At 36.8% G+C, this 20,000-nt stretch overlaps 1 protein-coding gene and 1 long non-coding RNA gene across 3 annotated transcripts in view; one reads left to right on the forward strand and one right to left on the reverse strand.

The window, feature by feature from the left end:
• Positions 1-2,260, forward strand: part of LOC123516520 (differentially expressed in FDCP 6 homolog) — a 15,023-nt gene extending 12,763 nt beyond the window's left edge. The window contains exons 8-10 of the mRNA XM_045275942.1: positions 1-142; positions 818-942; positions 1,567-2,260. The exon at positions 1-142 is cut by the window's left edge and continues 10 nt beyond it. Of these exons, the coding sequence (XP_045131877.1) occupies positions 1-142; positions 818-942; positions 1,567-1,755 (456 nt within the window). The 3' untranslated portion in view covers positions 1,756-2,260. The remainder of the gene's footprint in view (positions 143-817; positions 943-1,566) is intronic.
• The window catches only part of LOC123516521, a 27,322-nt gene extending 18,767 nt beyond the window's left edge, over positions 1-8,555 (reverse strand). Inside the window, exon 1 of one of the 2 annotated variants that reach the window (XR_006678212.1) lies at positions 7,589-8,552. This is a non-coding gene — a long non-coding RNA (uncharacterized LOC123516521). Of the gene's footprint in view, positions 1-7,588 lie in introns of both variants that reach the window. The other variant, XR_006678213.1, reaches the window with a different exon arrangement.
• Positions 8,556-20,000: the final 11,445 nt, after the last annotated feature.

Below are 20,000 nucleotides of genomic sequence, written 5' to 3' on the forward strand. Positions count from 1 at the left end.
GCCCGAGTACTGCGAGAGGAGTGGGAGAGACGGGAGGAACTAGAGCAGCTTCAGGAGGAGCAGAGGAAGATGTTGGCTGAGGAGACCAAAAAACGACAAGAGTTTGAACGCCAGCAAGAAGAAAAAGACTCTCAGCTCAGAGGTATATGACCATTAATTAACTAACTAGAATCGGGATCTCAAACGTACATAATTATGTTCTTTCATTCTAGAAATTTCATAAATGTAAATTGACATTATCTTAAGATCATTGTTGTAAGTGTTTCCTTCTCTATACAGTTCTACAGATTGTTCATATCAATCTAAGATCAAAAGTTTCGTTAAGAATATACAATGTGCACATTTTTCGCATAGTAGTGATATGTAGAAACAGATACCGCAGACTGCTGCTGTAGTAAAGTATCTTCCTTTCCTTATGTATCAGAGAATCTTACAGAGCATTCAAAAATTATTTTGTTTGAAGAATACGTAACAAACAAAGATAATCAAAACATCATGAATAACTTGACGCGAAAAAAAACGTAGTAAATATTTATGAAATACAGAAAACAACGCAGTTTATCTTTCAGCACTTCACATGGATCAACAATTTCTTACTTGCAAGTAGCTCTTGACTCGGGCATCATCAATAATTTCGCCAGGGTGATGAAAAGCAGTGTATAAGAGAATATTTTCAGTGTTTTCAGTATTTGTTTTAGTAAAGCTTGTTACATGATTAGACAAATTATCGCTACTAATAGTCAAATACATAATTGACATACGCCAAGGACATATAACATTATATACAAACATAAATTCTGCATTATTGCCATTTCAGAGGCAGAGAAGATGCTGAGGAAACTTGAAAGTGAGCGGCTACGTCTAGACCGAGACCTGCGCAGCGCTCGGGAGAAAATAGTCATGTCTGAGCGAGGGAAGGAGCTCCTCGAAGCTAGGATGAAGGTGTTGTACTTGAACTAAATTAGAATATCTATTTATAGATATATAAAAAGATAGATGAAATATTATTGATTATAGCAATGTAAACATTCATATTGTGAAGATAAATTTTCTACATATTCACATTGATGTAAATCACTGGTGTGTGTGTGTGTGTGTGTGTGTGTGTGTGTGTGTGTGTGTGTGTGTGTGTATCTATCTATCTATCTATCTATCTATATATATATATATATATATATATATATATATATATATATATATATATATATATATATATATATATATATATATATATATATATATATATATATATATATATATATATATATATATATATATATATATATATATATATATATATATATATATATATATATATATATATATATATATATATATATATATATATATATATATATATATATATATATATATATATATATATATATATATATATATATATATATATATATATATATATATATATATATATATATATATATATATATATATATATATATATATATATATATATATATATATATATATATATATATATATATATATATATATATATATATATATATATTAAATTCCTTTTCTATCTCAATTATTTTGCTTTTTCAGGTGAAAGAGAGGACGCCACCGGTTCGTACGTACTCGTTGCGTCCCGTCAGGAAGGAGCGGGGAAATATTCCAAAGCGATCTTCTTCCTTCAACACTCAAGCTGCTAGACTTTTCAAATTTCGAACAAAAAATGAGGAAAATAATGAAAATGGAAGTGAAAATAGTAACGGAACTGTGGAAAGTAACTGAAATATATGAAAACTATCATTATCCTTCCATTCCTGAAATCTAGTTCCCAAAACAGTGTTTTGTTGTACATTACACACGCAGTTACATTCACATTTATGAAACGTCATTGCAGTAACTCATACCAGAGTGATATGATATACGTACACACTAAAGTGCAATATTACATGACAGACTTGCAAATAAGTAATTTCATATTTATTGTTGTCCTTGCCAAATACGTACTTATTCAATCTTATGCAATGTTTTTGTTGTCAAATGAATTTCAGTAGTCAGCTTATTTAACACCAACTTTGTGCAAAAAGAATAATTTGGGGATCGCTGAAAGTTTAAACTCATTAAGAACCCCTAAATGCTTGTGCAATGGCCAACAGTGCTTGACTCGGTGCTGGTTCACTTGGTACCTGCCGTGGCACACTTATGCCATTCTTTTCTTGCATCTCTCTCTCTCTCTCTCTCTCTCTCTCTCTCTCTCTCTCTCTCTCTCTCTCTCTCTCTCTCTCTCACTTACTCTCACATTATGTATATATATATATATATATATATATATATATATATATATATATATATATATATATATATATATATATATATATATATATATATATATATATATATATATATATATATATATATATATATATATATATATATATATATATATAAGAATCCTTTAACCCCTTTTGTTGCTTGCATCTAAAGCTCTAGTGAAAGGAAGATGGCTAATATGTTCCACAGATGTATTATAATTTGTTATATTTCATTGATGCGCATTTATGGAGGAAGTTAAACTTTGTACAAATGTCTCTTTTCTTCTAAAACATGTATGACTGAGTATGCATTTAATATTTCATTTGATATTTCCTTTATAATTGTTTAAGTATTCTTTTTCATTGAATTTTCCACTTCACACACACACACACACACAGACACACACACGCGCGCGCGCGCGCACGCACACACACACACACACACACACACACACACACACACACACACACACACACACACACACACACACACACACACACACACACACAGAACCCCCTCCCAGCATACAATACTTTAGTCCAATGGGAAGAAATGATCATGTACCATTAGGAGTTGTAAATGCAGGAAGAGGATGGGGATAAGATACAGAGATGACTACAAAAAAGAAAGATTAAATTATGCAAGAGCAGATTTTGAAAAGTTAAGACAATTTTTTGCTGATATTGAATGGAGGAACATTATGAACGGAAGGACAATACAGGGGAAATATGAAATATTCCTGCAGAAATATAACGAAGGAGTGAAGAAATAGGTACATATCTATAGAGTAAAGAAAAGTATACACGCTTGGTACAATGCCAGATGTAGAGAAGCTAAAAAAAAAAACAAGAGATAAAGCTTGGAAGAAACTTAAAAAGCAGAGAAATGACAGTAACAGACAGCAGTATAAGGATGCAAGAAATTAATATATAAGAATAAGGAGAGAGAAAGAAAGAAACTTTGAGAAAGATTTCGAGCGAAAAAGCGAAGATAAACCCAAGCTTTTCTACAAATTTATAAATGATAAGATGAAGAATAAGGAAACATTAAAAAAAATAATTAAAGGAGGGAAGACATACCAAACAGCAAAGAAAATGTGTGAAATAATGAATGAGAGCTTCAAAACTGTGTTCAATGAAGAAGAGAAATTTGCAGAACCAAATAAGACATTGCGTTACGAAGATTGCAGAAAATCATAGAGCACAAAGATCTTAGAAGATTACTAGATAATTTGGATGTCAAAAAAACAAAGGGGCCAGATGATGCATCAGGCTGGGCGCTAAAAGAATGTAAAAAGCAGCTGAAAGATTCCATTTGGGAAATGATTACAAGTTCATTAAAAGAAGGGGGAGTAACACTAGAATGGAAGATAGCCAACCTAATACCGATATTTAAAGGAGGAAAGGCAACTAAGCCATTAAATTACAGACCGGTGTCACTTATAAGTGTTATGGGGAAGTTGTGTGAAATAGTTATTAAAGAAAAATGGGTTAAACATCTGGAAAAGGAACAAGTTATATCGAACAGAAAGTAAGAGAAGAGGAGAAGACCGGTAGGGAACTATCTGATGGGAATGGAACAAATAATGAAGACTAAAGAGAAAAAAGATCTGGGAGTGATTATACAGGGAAATCTCAAACCCGAAAAACACATAGTAAGATATTTGGATTAGCATGTAAAATGTTGACTAATATTAGAGTGGCATTTCAATTCATGGACAAGATATGATGAAAAAAAACGATCTCGAGTATGATACGTCCTAAGCTGGAATATGCAGCAGTAGTGTGGTCACTGAGTTCTAAAAAAAGATATAAGATTAGAACGGATCCAAAAGATGGCTACAAAGATGGTGCCAGAATTAAAAGAACTAACATATGAAGAAAGGCTGAAGGAAATGGGACTGCTAACCTTGCAAGATAGAAGAGAACGAGGAGACCTAATAACAATGTATAAAATAGTAAATAGCATTGAAAAAAATTGACAAGGAAGACCTGGTGCTGATGACAGAAGCTGGAAGGACAAGAGGACATGTAAAGAAGATTAGGATGAGGCAGTGTGTGAAAGATATTGGAAAATATAGTTTTCCACATAAAACGGTGGAAAAGTGGAATGCATGGAGTGATGAAGTTGTTGCAGCACATAATGTGCATAACTTTAAGGAAAAATTGGATAAATGGAGACATGGATAGGTAAATACACACACACACACACACACACACACACACACACACACACACACACACACACACACACACACACACACACACACACACACACACACACACACACACACACACACACACAGTTTCTATAAATATTCCGTTGCTTTTGAAGTGTTTCCGTGCCTCTGTTCGTATATATATGACTTTCTTTCCAGTTTTATTGCCGAAATAAGGAACAGCTGTTGGGCTAAAATTTACAGGTCGCCATAATCTTTTTTTATTTTTTTTAATTTCAAGCCACAACTGAGTCTCTATCATTTCAAAGAATCCCTTACCTATAATATTTTAAGTGAGTCAGATAGATGGACCTTATAATGGCGATTATCCCTGCTAAAGGTAGATATTATAATTTTTGCTCTTCTTTGTTTACATTTCGTGTTGATGACATAGTTCTACATTGTTTTGCAAAGATAGCTCAGATTCTGTAAAGTGTGTTAGCATATTCGTTAAATCAACATAACTGGACTTAACAGTCGTATATAGTGTGCTACGTTTATTTTATTATCATTATCACTTTTATATTTGTGTTATTCATGAGTTTGCTAATGTTTCTAGGTAAATTTTTTCGTGCGTGATCCACTTGCTTCAGTACAGAGCCAATGCACGGTGTTCTTCTGTCACCTTAGTGGTTCCTGGCACACATGTACGTACACTCCCTCTTTATACAGAACATATTGAAACCTGGTAATCGTTCGTGGTCATCACGAGTATTAAAATCAAGAATTAGAAGATTATTGTCAAGTCCATTTGAACACTTAAGATTAGATGCTTAGTTATTTTCTTCGTTATCCTATACACGTTTATCCACTTCATACATCATGTTCTTTATTCTCCGTTAACTGGATCTTAGAACTGATGAAAAGTTATAATGCAGCTCGGTCATAAGGTCAAGGCGCTAGAGAGAGAATAACCGACCTGATGATGCCCATTAACATACATATTGCTAACGAATCACGACCAAACCTGCTTAATTTTTTTTTATGTATTAACGCAATAAAGCGTTAATAAAAAAGTCATTTCACATGCAGATTAATGAAAAAAAAAAATAAAGCAAAGGACTGTCCTTCCCTACTTTGACGATCATTTCCTTCGAAGGGTCAATAGTACCTACTACATTCTAGTCTATAGATAGTCTCCACTGGAATTTACAAGGAACAGCATAAAGATATACAGCGATGATTATGCACTGAATAGAGAACGTGCTGTGTGCCATGTGCTTTCAGCGTGCGCAGTGGATGTGTACTTGTGCTGAGTGGATGCAGTTGTGTTGTGTGGATGAGGGTGGACTGAGTGAAGGTGGGTGTGAATATGAATTAGGTGTATGGATATAGATGAGGATGAGCAATGTGAGTGTGGACTTGTTGTGTGAGTATGGGTGTGGGTATACAGTATGGTTGTGGTTGTGCAGTGTGGGTGTGGGTATTGGTGTGGAGTGTGGGTGTGGACTTGCTGTGTGGGTGTTGATATGCTGAGTGGATGTGACCGTGTTGTGGTGATGTGCTGTATTGATGTGGATTTATGCGTTGTGTGGAAGTAGACGTTAGAAGTAGATGGTGTGAGGTATGAATACGCTTATTATCCATTTTATAATCAAGTTAAATTATTCTGACTTATCCTGTCATCACTACGCCAACAGCTAAAAGCGGATTCACACGTACCAATTTGCAACTCGGTAGTTTCCGACCGAATAGCGACTGGAAAAACCAGTCGTAAAACAAGACCAACATATTGGTCTTGTTCAGTCGATCTGCGAATTTATTTACGTTGTGACGTCACGGAGTAAGCTTTGAAATTGTGCGTGGTCTCCAGGTGTAGAGTAGATGTTAAGAGCTGCCACTTTGCAAGAACTATTTCCGTAAATGCAGGATTTTGTTGGAGGTGAGGATTGAAGACTTGTCAGGATTTAATTTGATCGCAATTGTGCATAGTCTTCTTAAGATTAGTGTGTGACAGACACTCCTTTCTTTCCTTCTATTTAGCCAGGAACGTATCCATAGACATTTTCTTCTCTGCTGACTCTTCCGGTAAGCCAAAAGAAGAGAAACAACCACCCCTTCAGCATCGTCACTGGAAGATATCTTGGCGGGTAGGTGTTTGTTTACACTCACTTCCTGCCAAGGCGCCAACTAGATCGATACTTTCCAGTCGCTACGTGTGACGTTTTCCGAATAGAAGGACTCAGTCGATACCTCTAGCGACTTGCAATTTCAGTCGTAAATTGGCAAGTGTGAACCCGCCTTAAGGTATTATTAGTTTACAATACCATTACTTACCGCTGTCTATACACAATTCATTCTTCATTATCTTTCGCTTTGTATGCGCTAGCGGCTAAAGGAATTAATTGGCACTATTTCTATGATCACGACTGAAGCCATTAAGAATTGATAAACGAAGGCTTTGACACTACGACTTGGGAAGAGACCGCTCTCTCTCTCTCTCTCTCTCTCTCTCTCTTCTTTGCTAACTATATCGAGGGCTGATATAAGACAGCAAAGTAAGTGTCTCTACTAATTGAAAAAAAAAAAACTTGAAAAAAAAATATGCACTTGCTTTTTCAATTAAAACACTCAAATGACCTGCAATAAAAAGATATATAAATAAATTACCAAGCAGTTGATGGGATCGATTGTAGCATTTGGCAACTTCTACCACGGAAAACCCCTTCAGGCTTTCATATCACCTACGTGTTTGCAAAGCAATTAGTAACTTTTTTCTTTTTTTCTCCAACTAATAATCTATTAGTTTTAAGCAGCAAAGCTGAGAATTCGAGTGTTTACTATAAATATAACGTCGAATGATGGGCAACAATCAGACAACCGTCAGTGCACCATTAGTAATGTAAAAGGCTGTAGCAATTAAGGAAGAGTAAGTACATGCTGAATAATAGTAGCAAGTAAAGCAAAAAAATAAGAGGCATCACACTAGTCAAAGGTTAAGGCGGCAGAACATGCGAGGGGCAAAGGCATGAAGGAGTGCGGAATGAGAGAATGCAGGCTCTCAGTACATGGTACAGGGTAGCAAAGGAATGGGAGCACAGTGAGGAGTGAGAGGTGAGACGAGGGCAGCAGTCAGCACTAACATACCTGTCGTGCCAGTAAAGACAAGACAGACAGCCCAGCTCTATGTCGTGTAACAGCCACTCACACACAGCACTCCCCGCCGAGTCTCTCTTTGTCTGCCGTGTCTTGCTTCGTTCAAACCAGTGTTCCATGCTGAACTTCGAAACACTATGTTCCATTACAACGTAATTCTTCTTAATGGTACAATGAGAGGCTCTCTTTTTTTTATTGATTTATTTACTTACCCATAAATGTTTTCAGTGGAACCAAAAGTTGTTCTTATCAACTCCTCTCCTCTGACTGATTGTCTTTAGCCTTTTCTCACCGCCATCTACTACCGGTATTTCCATGCCAACTGCATCCTCTGATATTGGTAATTCTGCGCGTCATCTCATCTACCGTGCTTCTCTGCACATGACTTTTTTTTTTTTTTTTTTTTTGTCCATGGCTTGAACTTTATCCCATTCTTTTGACTTTTCTCTTCAACCTGTGAGGAAATTGGCATCTAAGTGGACCTTTTTGTTAAATAAATTTTGTTTCCCTTGTCCAGTTTCTCTTCTAAATAGAAGAAAAGAAAAACAGCAGCATGATCAGCTCACACACAAGAAGAAAGGAATAGCTGACTGGGGACTGGCGATCCCAGCTGTTTTTTTTTTTTTTATTCTAATGGAATTTTGTCTTAAGGTATAATTTCTTATTAGTCTTTCTTTTATGGCGGAGTCCCGAATCGCCTATCTTCGTTAATTTTCGTTTTTATTATTCTTTTTTATTTTGATGTAGATGTTATTTACCACATTCTTTTTTGTTTGTTTGTTTGTTTCTACCTAGTACGATTTTTGTCAAGCTTTCCCTGTTTATTTAGTGTCAACAATTATTTTTTTTTTATGACCTGTAGCACTTGTAGATATATTTGATGAGTATGTATGGGAAGCGCTGTTCAGCTTCCATCCATTAGTGGAGCAGGCAATTTTATTTATAATGGTACCCATATTAGGGCCCATATCACCCCCAAACGCATCTTTGGTGTAACCATCTACATAAAACCTGGGTATCATGGTGACATGTAGGTAACTTTAAACCACTCAACAAATAGCAAAGTTTCAAGGCGGTACGTGGTGAGATTCGAGCGTACGCACGGACGTCTGCCCGATCCCATGCTCACCACCTTATCCACTACATCACCGCCTCCCTGCTTCTGCTGCGTATATCTTATCTTAACAACAATATAAAAATGTTCTTAAACTGTCACTAGAACCATAGAAATATCCTTAAAAAAAACTTTCACTTCAATTCGGGCCTTTAAAGAGTCTTTCTCGGCACTATCCTCGAGAAACCGTCCCGCGCCCACACCTTGATTCCCGGCTCCCCCTTCACAGCTCCTCCACCCAGATGATTTGACGTCACATAAAATGAGAAATATATGGTATATCATTCTGTTTTTGCCCAGGGGTTCCTCGAGACATGTCATGTATTCTAAGGGTTACGCAAGGTTAAAAAGGTTGAGAAACGCTGCCTTATTCGTTACCATAAGCATGACTTGAAGGAAATAAAAAAAATCTAACTACTATGTAACCATGTAAAAAAAAAATAATAATAATGGAGACGTAAAACTTTGAGTGACAGTCTAGGCCTCTAGAGAGTATTATGTAAGTTGTGCATTTTTCTTATTCATCCTGAAAATATAGTGTACTCCTTAATTTTTTTACAATTCATCATAAAGAAACTGCTACAAACTTATCGTACTGCTATCGGTGTATGTTCCTGTGATTGTTGTGTGGCATTCATTGTATTTGTTGCATGGTCATTGTATTCATCCTCCCAAAAACTGTACGCCAATCCACATGATAGCACGATAACTACCAAAAGCCGAATAGTGAAGGACTGATAACATAACGAACCTACCACAACAATAATACGATATACCAGGATCAATCACAATTGCAAATCCAGTATTGGACGATAATAACACGATAAACACGATAAGTCAATGAAGGTTTTGTAGGCCTCTCTGCAGCCATGAAGCGCAGTGGCCGAACTTAGCCCTGCAGTGGTTCCACTGCCTACCTTCAATTTGTGTCCTATCTATTTATTCAAGGTATAATTTTGCAATACATATTTCATTGAATATGGCATGGTTGACCAGCAGGTAATATCTGTAGGAATCAGGGGCCTGTTCTTGGAGGTGTGGCAGATATCAATGGTAGTGGCCCAGCAAGGGAGTAATCAATGACTTTCAAACATAGTCAAGCTAAATGATCCATTGTTTAAATTTGACATGAAATGAGGTAGTGATAGATAAGTTACAAAACTATAATTATAGCTCTATTTTTCCAGTTTTCATAGGTACACAATATTGGATGGACATTTATATTTACTTCTCACAGCAAAAATATAATTTTTAATACTTCTTACCGGTATTGCAGGGAAGAAATAGACATGAAATACTGACCGCCAAGATAAGGCAGTCATGACTCAAAAGATATTCCTTCTCTGTTGTTCGTTCATTAATATAACACTTTAAATAGTGTTTGTTTAATTTTAGACAGCAATATCTCATTCATTATAATTTGTAATAAATTCTTGGGTGATGAAAATAGCATGCACAAAACACCCCATAGTACATACAAATCATCACTACTATTGAGGTATTCAAACAAAAACATTTTTTTTTTTGTTAAATGGTAAAAAAGTCATTAATTTCATCCTGATAAAGCTAGTAGCTGTGTGTTGTAGGTAGCCCATTCCTTGAGGAATATTTCTGACCCACAGTCTTATCTTCAAGATTTAAATTTGATTTTTATTATATTTTTCCACTAATAGTATGATATACCCCTAACATTACCCTAGAACAGAGGTAGACAACTTTTCAGTGCCAGGGCCACACTAAAAGAGTCACAATCTTATAGGGTCACATACTATATTATTATCATTTAGAGCACATAATGAAAGGTTTTTAAAGAAAAAAAAACTCTCCCACACACACGTACACCTGCGGAAAGAAAATTAAATGCTTGCATTAGTATTTGGCAGCTTATAATCTTTTTCTTTCAAATTTATTAACATTTGTTGGGCCACAAGAATTCCTTTCCCGCAGGCCATAGTTTGTCCACACCTGCCCTAGAGCCATTAAAAAATGTTTCTCCTCTCACTAAGGAAGAAATATTGCTAATCTGCCACTAGAACCACAAAAACACCCTTGAATAACTGCGTCACTTCAATTAAAACTTATTAGTTGAGTGTTTCTCCTCTCAATAATGTAGAAATGTTGTTAATCTGTTACTAGAACCATAAAACACCCTTAAAAACTCATGTAATTTCATTAATTGTTGGATATTCTAAGATACCTTTCAATATATATAAGTATATATAAGTAATACTCCAGGTTACCTATAATGGTGTTAATTGATGCATATGGCAGTACTGAAGGGTATTTTAGGGAATAAAGAACGAACAATATAATCAGTATAAGGTGGCCAGGAGAAATCATTTCCCAACAAATTACATATGATGGACAACTTTGACTGATATCTCAATATGGGTAAATTCAACTACTGGAAAGATTTATGTATTCAAATCTTCCAAGCTTCTTACAATGACCACTTGATTGAGGAAATAAATCCCCACTTTAAAAACAAAAGTATTCTAGTGGGTCTACATGATTCAAACAAAGCAGGATGTTTGTGAATACAATTTAAGTTAGCAAGTGAAAAGGTACTAAAGTCTCCTCTTTAATCTTCAACTAAATAAATTCAGTAAACCAATCAATCAATCACTTAACTACTCAAAAAATTTCAAATGCAAGCACATTTCAAATCAAGGGAAGACATGGAATCTGTATTGTAAGATGAGGAAGGCTGGATTGGTGGAGGTATCTGGGATTTAAACAGTTCAAATAGGACAACCTCACAATAGTATGGTAAGAAAATTGTGCACATAAGTGATATTCTCATCCCATATACCTCCCCTAGATCACACCAACTGATGAGGGAGTGGCTACTTCATATGTGGCTGTACTGAAATCCATGTGGCTTATTACTAATACTCCTCTAAGTTCTCTATCATGGACAGTTGGATTTACCATGGATATGTCATGATGATAAATACTTATTCTGCAATTACATTCACATATCTAATGATTGTATTTTTTTAAATTGACTACTTTGCCTGCCATCCTATTCCTGTCTCATAGTCCTTTCCCTGAAAATATTTAGAGAGAGAGAGAGAGAGAGACCTTTGTCTTTGGTTGACTTCAATACGACCATACAAAAAAAAAAAAAATAAATAAAAAAAAAAAAAAAAAAAATAACTATGCCAAATATGACCATGTAAAAATCATGTTACTTATGTCAATTTTATTAGAAAAAAGAAAAGACATGCTTAAATGAGTTCATAGTGCTTTTAAGGATATAGTATCAGCGAGCATCAAACACAATGAGTCTTGTAGTGCGTTTTTTGTACAAGATGCGATAGCCACAGCTGCGGCAACGCACTGGATCACGGGGCTTCATCTCATTCTCTGTGTGACACTCTGCATGGAAAATAAATAAAGATAATATCAACTTCTTAAAATGTCATCCTTAATTTATAATAATAGTGATAAAAGATGACAATAAGCTGCAGCAGAATGATGAGACCACAAATTCATTTATACAAATGGAAAAATATAATGACCATAAAAGGACAAGATAAATCGAAGATCACATATACCATAATATACTCAATATATTAACAGAGGTGCTAAATTCATAGTACACTTCTGTATATAACATATTACTTTTGCTTGAGTTGACAAGAAAGAGTGATGATGAGATCAACGATGTAGATGCATAATAAAATGTAATACACAAATCTAGCTAGGTACAATATATGAAAGGATGCATACTCCTAGGGTTCTCTCAGTATCTGTTGAAATATATTTTAAAAGAAAAAGAAAATAATTAATAAAATGGTACCACTACACTATATGAACTAAAACAAACACATCCTCACCTCCACAAACGTATACCATGGCCACAGTCTTGGGAGCCTCAGGCTTCTCTGGCTTCTCCATTTCTTATTCTTGAAAACAACAAAAAACTATATCAGGTCATACTTACATAATCAATACAATTAGAAAATGACAATATACTTAATTGGTTATATCAAATTAAGTTATGATTGGGATGAGTGAAAGGTTGGAATTCGGGTAAGCAATTATCATTCACTTTAAAGATCATATCTCATGAAAATATAGGAATTATAGAAACAACTTTAGCCTACTAATCTGAAGCCTATTTATTTCTGAGAAAATAATGATGGCTCCCTCAAATCATAATCTACAAATTGAAAGAATCAAGAGTGAAATCAACAACCTGAATTAATCTTAGTCTAATCTAACTTAACCCCTGGTTGAAAAATAATTATTTGAATATTGTCTGAAAACTGTTGTTAAATATAATATTATTGTGATACAGTAGCTCATATGTAATGGAGTCTCATCTGACTTCTTGTCATGTTCCTCCCTAGGATATTTTGATATTACTTTAATTAACAGTATCCTCTAAATCCAAACAATTATTGTAAAATTCCTAAAATTCAAACTCCAAAACTTTGGAAAGCCTGGAGCTTTAGAATTTTTCAGATTGATCAAAAATAATTATTAATGCTGATCTGTTGTCCAACATGTCATGAAATTTTTCACACATTGTGTTATTTTGATTGCAGAATGTGCTTTGTGGGTGTATTTTAAGTGATCTTGGTTATGTATTTGCTATGTTTTCGGTGATTCGGATATTTACTCCTCCAAAAATACTAAACTATTTTCTTATCCCCACCCATAAATCCTGCATTCCCACACATTCCACTTGTTGGGGATAGATACAAATGCTTGGTTCAGAAGAAATCCCGAGTCACTAGTAGCATCAAGAGGGTTGGTCTTGAGTCTTGAATTTGATAATTCCTAAAAGCTAGTATCACTGTCCTTGGATGTATATGTGGAGAACTTCATGTTTCCTACAGGCACTTCAGGATAGGTGGCATTGTTAGTTGTCTAATGGATGGTAGTACTGCCTTCCAAAACTCCTGTAAGTTGCCTGCTGCAACTGCTTCCTGGGGCAATTTGTTCCACAAGTACACAGCTCTAGGAAACATGCTGTACAGATAAGGGTCAACCCATATACAGTAATACTCCGCTTAATGAACGTTCGTCTAACGAATTTCTGGTTTAACGTACTACAGTAAAAGTCCTTAAATCCGGAACCTTATAATCCGGAAAATTTGAAAGGCTGAGTTAAATATGTAAAAAGTAAGAAATAATAGTAATAAATATAAAATAATAATAGCCGAAACCGAACATGTCATCACCGACATTGAGTTTAACACAAACTCGTAAGAGAATAATATTTGGAGGTATTATAAGTGGTGTTTTATGTTTCTGTAGGTGATGTGCGTGCGTGCGTGTGTGTGTGTGTGTGTGTGTGGAGTCCTGTTATCTGCGTGGGTGGTCCAGCTGGTGTACGCTCGACGCCGGTGACGTGATTGGCTGGCGTATGATGTTGGAGGCCTTCCTTTCTTTTTGTTTCCCTTTATCAGACATCAGTAAATGTTTTATGTTATGAAATGTGGTTTGTATTATACTTAAAATTATTTTATAAAGTGTGACATAAGTATTGTGGACTGTATACATATTATGTGGGGTACAGTACAGTACAACCACTCAAACTTCTCAATATATGTGGATGGTGGAATAGCCTACATAAAATAGTGAAATCACCTACACAAATACAAGTTGACAAGTAGGAAAAGACCAATCATCACATATGGGGTGCCATAATGGCTGGAAAGGCCCATGCCACTCCCCCCATAGTCTGGCAAATCTTCAAGGAAGAAAAAAAAATAAAAAAAATAAAAAAAAACCTACGTAAATCTTGTGTAGTGTGGTGAGGAAGTACACAGTGGACTGGTGGTAGTAGCAATCCCTGTAAGATGTTATGACAGTACTACAAAGAGATATAGCAAGTTGGGGTTAGTTTAGTGGGGTTTACATAGTACCCTCAAGATTTTAATCTTACTTTCAGCCTTACTATCTTACAATCCGGAAAATCTTAGAATCCGGAATGCCTGAACCCCCTTGACTTCCGGATTTCAGGACTTTTACTGTATATAAAGTTAGACCAAAAAGTCCGCATAACGTACAACCACACCCATTTTAGTGAATTTTCTGGGCTTGAATTTCCCAAGTGAGGGACTGAACGCAGCAGCTTCGCTGTGATTGGCTGGCTCCCCGCCTCTGTCTCTAGTGCTCCTGGAGCTGGATCCAAGATTCTTTAACAACGTCAGAACAACCTCCTGCAGCGAAATGGCTTTCATGAACACTTGGAGGTGGTGTTACTGTCTTATATATGCATTTATGTTCTCAAAACAACATTTCTATTAGCTTTTTACAAACCTTGCCCGCAAGAAAGGATTATTTTGTAATGCATAAAGTGAAATCTTACATGGAATACCAAAAAATAAAGCAGAGATGAGATCGGCTACAGACGAAGCGGAGACTCACAGCGACTTGGCCGCTTCTTCTTCTTGTGACCCTTTTAGCCTGCGTGTTGTCTTTCACCACGATATTAAATTTGTTTCCACTCCTTTATTGCCTGCTATAATGGATATCATATCTTAGTATTCATATATGCTCATGCCATGAGGATAACCTCGACTCTGTGGCACTGAGTGATAGTGAATTACTAATGAAATACCGCGGTATTTCATTGGTAATTCACTATCACTCAGTGCCACGGAGTCGAGGTTATCCTCATGGCTTGAGCATATATGAATACTAAGATATGATATCCATTATAGCAGGCAATGGAGGAGTGAAACAAATTTAATATCGTGGTGGACAACACGCAGGCTAAAAGGTCACAAGAAGAAGCGAGTCGCCGTGAGTCTGCTGTCTGTGGCGATCTCATCTCTGCTGGTATTCCATGTAAGATTTCACTTTATGCATTACAAAACAATCCTTTCTTGGGGATAAGGTTTGTAAAAAGCTAATAGAAAAATATATAATTTTATTTTTAACTATGTGGTATGTTGGGGACCAGCCCAGAACACATCTCCCCTATTTCCATTATTTCCTATGGGAAAATTACGTCCGCTTAATGAATTTCTGCTCTATGAACAACTTTGACATTCGCTATCCTGTTCGTTAATAGGAGTATTCCTGTACTTGATCATTTGCATATGTGATGGGCAGGGTTACTTCCTTTGCCAGGTGTTCTTTTTATATCTCTAGGCATCGGGATATTGACAGTATCACTCTGAATGTGGTAGAACATCTTAGCCTGGTGGAAAAAGCAACTTGTTTGGGGTGTCCCAACCTAGCTCATCGATCATTTAGGTCACACTTGCTTCCCTGCTGTAGTTATGGGTCACAAAACGAGCTGCTTGCCGCCGAACATTTTCAATGATTGTTATGTTTCTTTGGGTGTGAGGATTCCATACACTGGAAGCATGTTCTATTTGAGGTCTTACTAGGGCTGCATAGACTGCTACCTTCAACTCTGCTGCACATTCCCGGTGTCCTGCGGATAAGACTGAAGGACCATTTCTGAGTGGATGTTCCAACTCAAGTCTTCTGCAATAGTCACATCCAGGTACTTTCAGCCTTCCAGTTGATGGAGAAAGTATATTGCAATGGATTTTCTTTCAAGATGATACACAGGTGGGAGCTCTTTTGGATACTAAAGCTCATGTCTTACTTTCAGCCCAACGAAAAACCTTTTGGAGGTTTTCCTGTAAGAGTTCTTAATCTTTTTTGTGTGCAGATACTGTGCACAAAAAAATCAAGACTTTTTCTGCCACCTGAAGGCCACCTGACAAGACCTGCAACTGACAAATTGACTCCATTTGACCAGTATTCAGTTCAGACAGAACTGAGCATATATAGGCACTTTAGGCAGCCTTGAGGACTCATCACTCAGTACAGCATTCGGTAACCTTCTAAGAACATCTGCTGCACCAAGCACCCATTGCTTCACAAAAGAAGAGCAGTGCTTTAAGATGGAATTTATAAATATTTACAAGGAGAATCAATGTCTCAGGAAAATCAAGTCAAAGGACTATGCAAATAAAAGTAATAAATAAAAAAAATACTTCCTGAAAAATTAAAAGCTGTCAGCCTATCATGTGATATAGCCTTGCACAGGCATTTGTTTTGCTTTTTGATAAAAGGATTTTCAAGAGACACCAGTGTCAACTAGGTGTGTTTGTCCATCCTGAGATAACTGAACCAATCTTCTGGCTGTAGTCTGAAATCCTCTAGTAAATTCATATGTGACACTCTATCCTTATTTAGCAGCCACTTTTTGGTATTTTTTTAATAACTGCAATAGCTGCTGTCATAAGTAGGTCTAGGTCAAGTGTGGACCCACCAAAGAAATTCATGAGGCTTTGAAAGAAAAAGTTACCAAGCACTGCCAATTAATATTGTGAATATTTTGTTTTTCTCCCGCAGATGTGTGTATGCATGGAAGAGTAACTATTTCTTTTAAAAGCCTTTCATTATTGTTTTAAATATTAGTTATTTTGGATTAATACATAATGTGGTCCTTTAAAATTAGGATTTTTCTAACGTGGCCCTTGCACTAAAAACTTAACCCATCTCTGGTCTGAGTCATCCTTGTCCATGGGAGAGGCCACCATCACGCTGCAGTATCTCGCTAGAACTGAGCTGGGCCTTAGATGGCTAGAATAGTGTGTGGGTGAAACTACGGCAGCCTGTCCGGCCGACTGCTCGGGTCGTCTAACTGTGCATAGGGTCCTATATTGGACGTGAGGTAAAATGAGTATATTACCATAACATGTCGTATCATGCACTACTGACAAGTCATGATGGTAAACATTAACCTCATTACCATATTCTGCAACCTTATTTTCATCTGACATTAAGTATTAACTTCGGGAGAAGAGGTTTCGGTTATCTCCATATTCCACGGGGTTAATATGGAGATAACCTCAAGCAGAAGCATGGAGATGTTGCAGCATTAACCTTAGTCTTACTTGTCATGATACTAGACTGCACCATTTGTCTTATATTTTCACAATGGTTTTGTAGGTAACTCACTTTCTATTGATTAATCAACCTTATTCTTTTCTAGAGTCGTAAAATAAAACAAAAACTATGAAGCTCAGCACTGCCTCCAGCCTCTTGGTGTGGTGGTTGGGGCCAGCGTGCGGATGATTTTGTTTTGATGCCGCCGAACCTAAAAATATTTACGTTACCAATATATTTAATAAATAATGATAGTTTATTCCCCATGACAAGATATTAGCGGAGTTGCATGTACCTACCTATACTTCATTGGCGATGCGTGATTGTGTGGCTGTGGCATCGTGTCCCTTACAGAGACTGCGCAGCCCTTGTTCTTAAGTTTATGATATTTAGAAGTGAATAGCTGGTCTTGCACATCTTGTGATATTGACAGTTGAATAAAAGTACCGTAATCATAAAGGGCAGATTTTCTTTCTTTTTTTTTTTTAGATCAAAGAAAAGAACCAAGATACTTTATACATACTTGTATTTTTATTATTACCACGAATATAAGTATTAGACAAGTTGTACCTATCTAAAGTAGACCGAAAAAGTGCTAGTGTGACACCGCCGTAAGTAATAAGCAGGACAGCAGCAGGAATAATACGCGAGTAGCGAAGTTAATATTATTATTCTTAAATCACTCAGGATGACCAAGAAGTGTAATATACATTCACTTTGATGGGCTCAAATTACTGACTTAAACAAAGAGTTTGAATGGACTTGAGCAGGAGTCTCACTATTTTGTGAGATTTCTTTAGAACACCGGAGAGAGAGAGAGAGAGAGAGAGAGAGAGAGAGAGAGAGAGAGAGAGAGAGAGAGAGAGAGAGAGAGAGAGAGAGAAATATATATATATATATATATATATATATATATATATATATATATATATATATATATATATATATATATATATATATCCTCATAAAAAAAATGTTCCTCGAATCTGCAAATAATGAATTTAAAGGAATGTAGTTAATTCCTTGCTTAAACTCGTGGACAGAACTATATGAAGCTGATATTCCAACCAGAGCTATCACGATTATGTATCAAACTTCCACCAGCTACCTACAGTTACAGCAATCTGCAGGATGGACAATGAGAGAATGTAGATAACAACTGGTGGAACCAATCTGGGATGTGATCAACGGCTCTTTGATGGAAGAGAAGGTACCAAGGGAGTGGAAAAGAGCAAATATAGTCCCAATATACAAAGGAGGAAAAAAGACCAGCCCCTAAATTATAGACCAGTGTCATTGACTAGTGTTGTGGGAAGGATCTGTAAAATTGTAATTAAAGAAAAATAGTTGGAATATCTGGAGAAAAATTAAATAATAAATAACTCCCAATTCGGTTTCAGAAAAGGAAGATCATGCATAACAAATTTACTAAGCTTCTATATGAGTAATAGATGAAGTACAAGGGAGGGACGGATGGGGTGACAGTGTATTTGGATATTATACAGGACTTCGATAGAGTACCACATACAGAAGACTCTTGCGGAGAGAACACACTGCAATGACAAGGGGGCAAAGGAGAGGAGAGGACAGGAGCAGGATGACGGACTTGCGGGAGAAGAGCGCCGGAGGACCAGACTGTTCTCATGCAGGAGAACTGAGGAGGAGCCGAGAGTGGGGACAGGCGAGCAGCAAGCAACCGGGCCAAGAGCGAGTGAGAGCGGGGACAAGCAGGCTGCGGCCCGTTTATATACGTACCTCCCTTTTCTGCCGCCCTACCCTGATTAGCTCGTCCATAAACCAATCAGGGTTGGTTTATCCACTTGATTAGCCATGCACATCCGGTGCTCACTTCCTGTCTCTCCTCGCGCCACATCCTACACCAAAGACAATATTGACAACCAGATAGCATTGCACATGCTACCATCACTATCCCCTCCTGCGCCACTGTAACAATATATATTGTTATGACCGCCACCTACACAGCAGTGACACCACACCCAACAACCACAGGGCAAGGCAGGGCACCCAAGGTCCTTACTTCCAGCTTCCACAGCCACAACCGTAAATCACTTACCCTCAGCGGCAGACCAGGACAGCATTTAGGACGGGGTGGCACTGGGATAATGTTGATGAGGGTTCGTGACTAGCGAGCGAAACGAGATACACAACTCACAAGACTCAGGCAAACTCACTCAGACAGGCAGGACTGGCAGGAAACACTTGGCACAGCTTCTTACGTTTATTTGGGTACAATACAGTGCATATAACAGACAGTGACAGAGTACTACACAGGGCGGGCGCAGAGACAGAGGACAAGACTAACTCACTCAAGTTTGAGGGAACAGGAGCACCGGAGGACCAGACTGTCCTCACACAGGAAGACTGGGTAGACGCCGAGAGTGGGGACAGGCCACC

Source organism: Portunus trituberculatus, chromosome 41 (assembly GCF_017591435.1).
Source record: "Portunus trituberculatus isolate SZX2019 chromosome 41, ASM1759143v1, whole genome shotgun sequence".
Lineage (NCBI taxonomy): Eukaryota > Metazoa > Arthropoda > Malacostraca > Decapoda > Portunidae > Portunus > Portunus trituberculatus.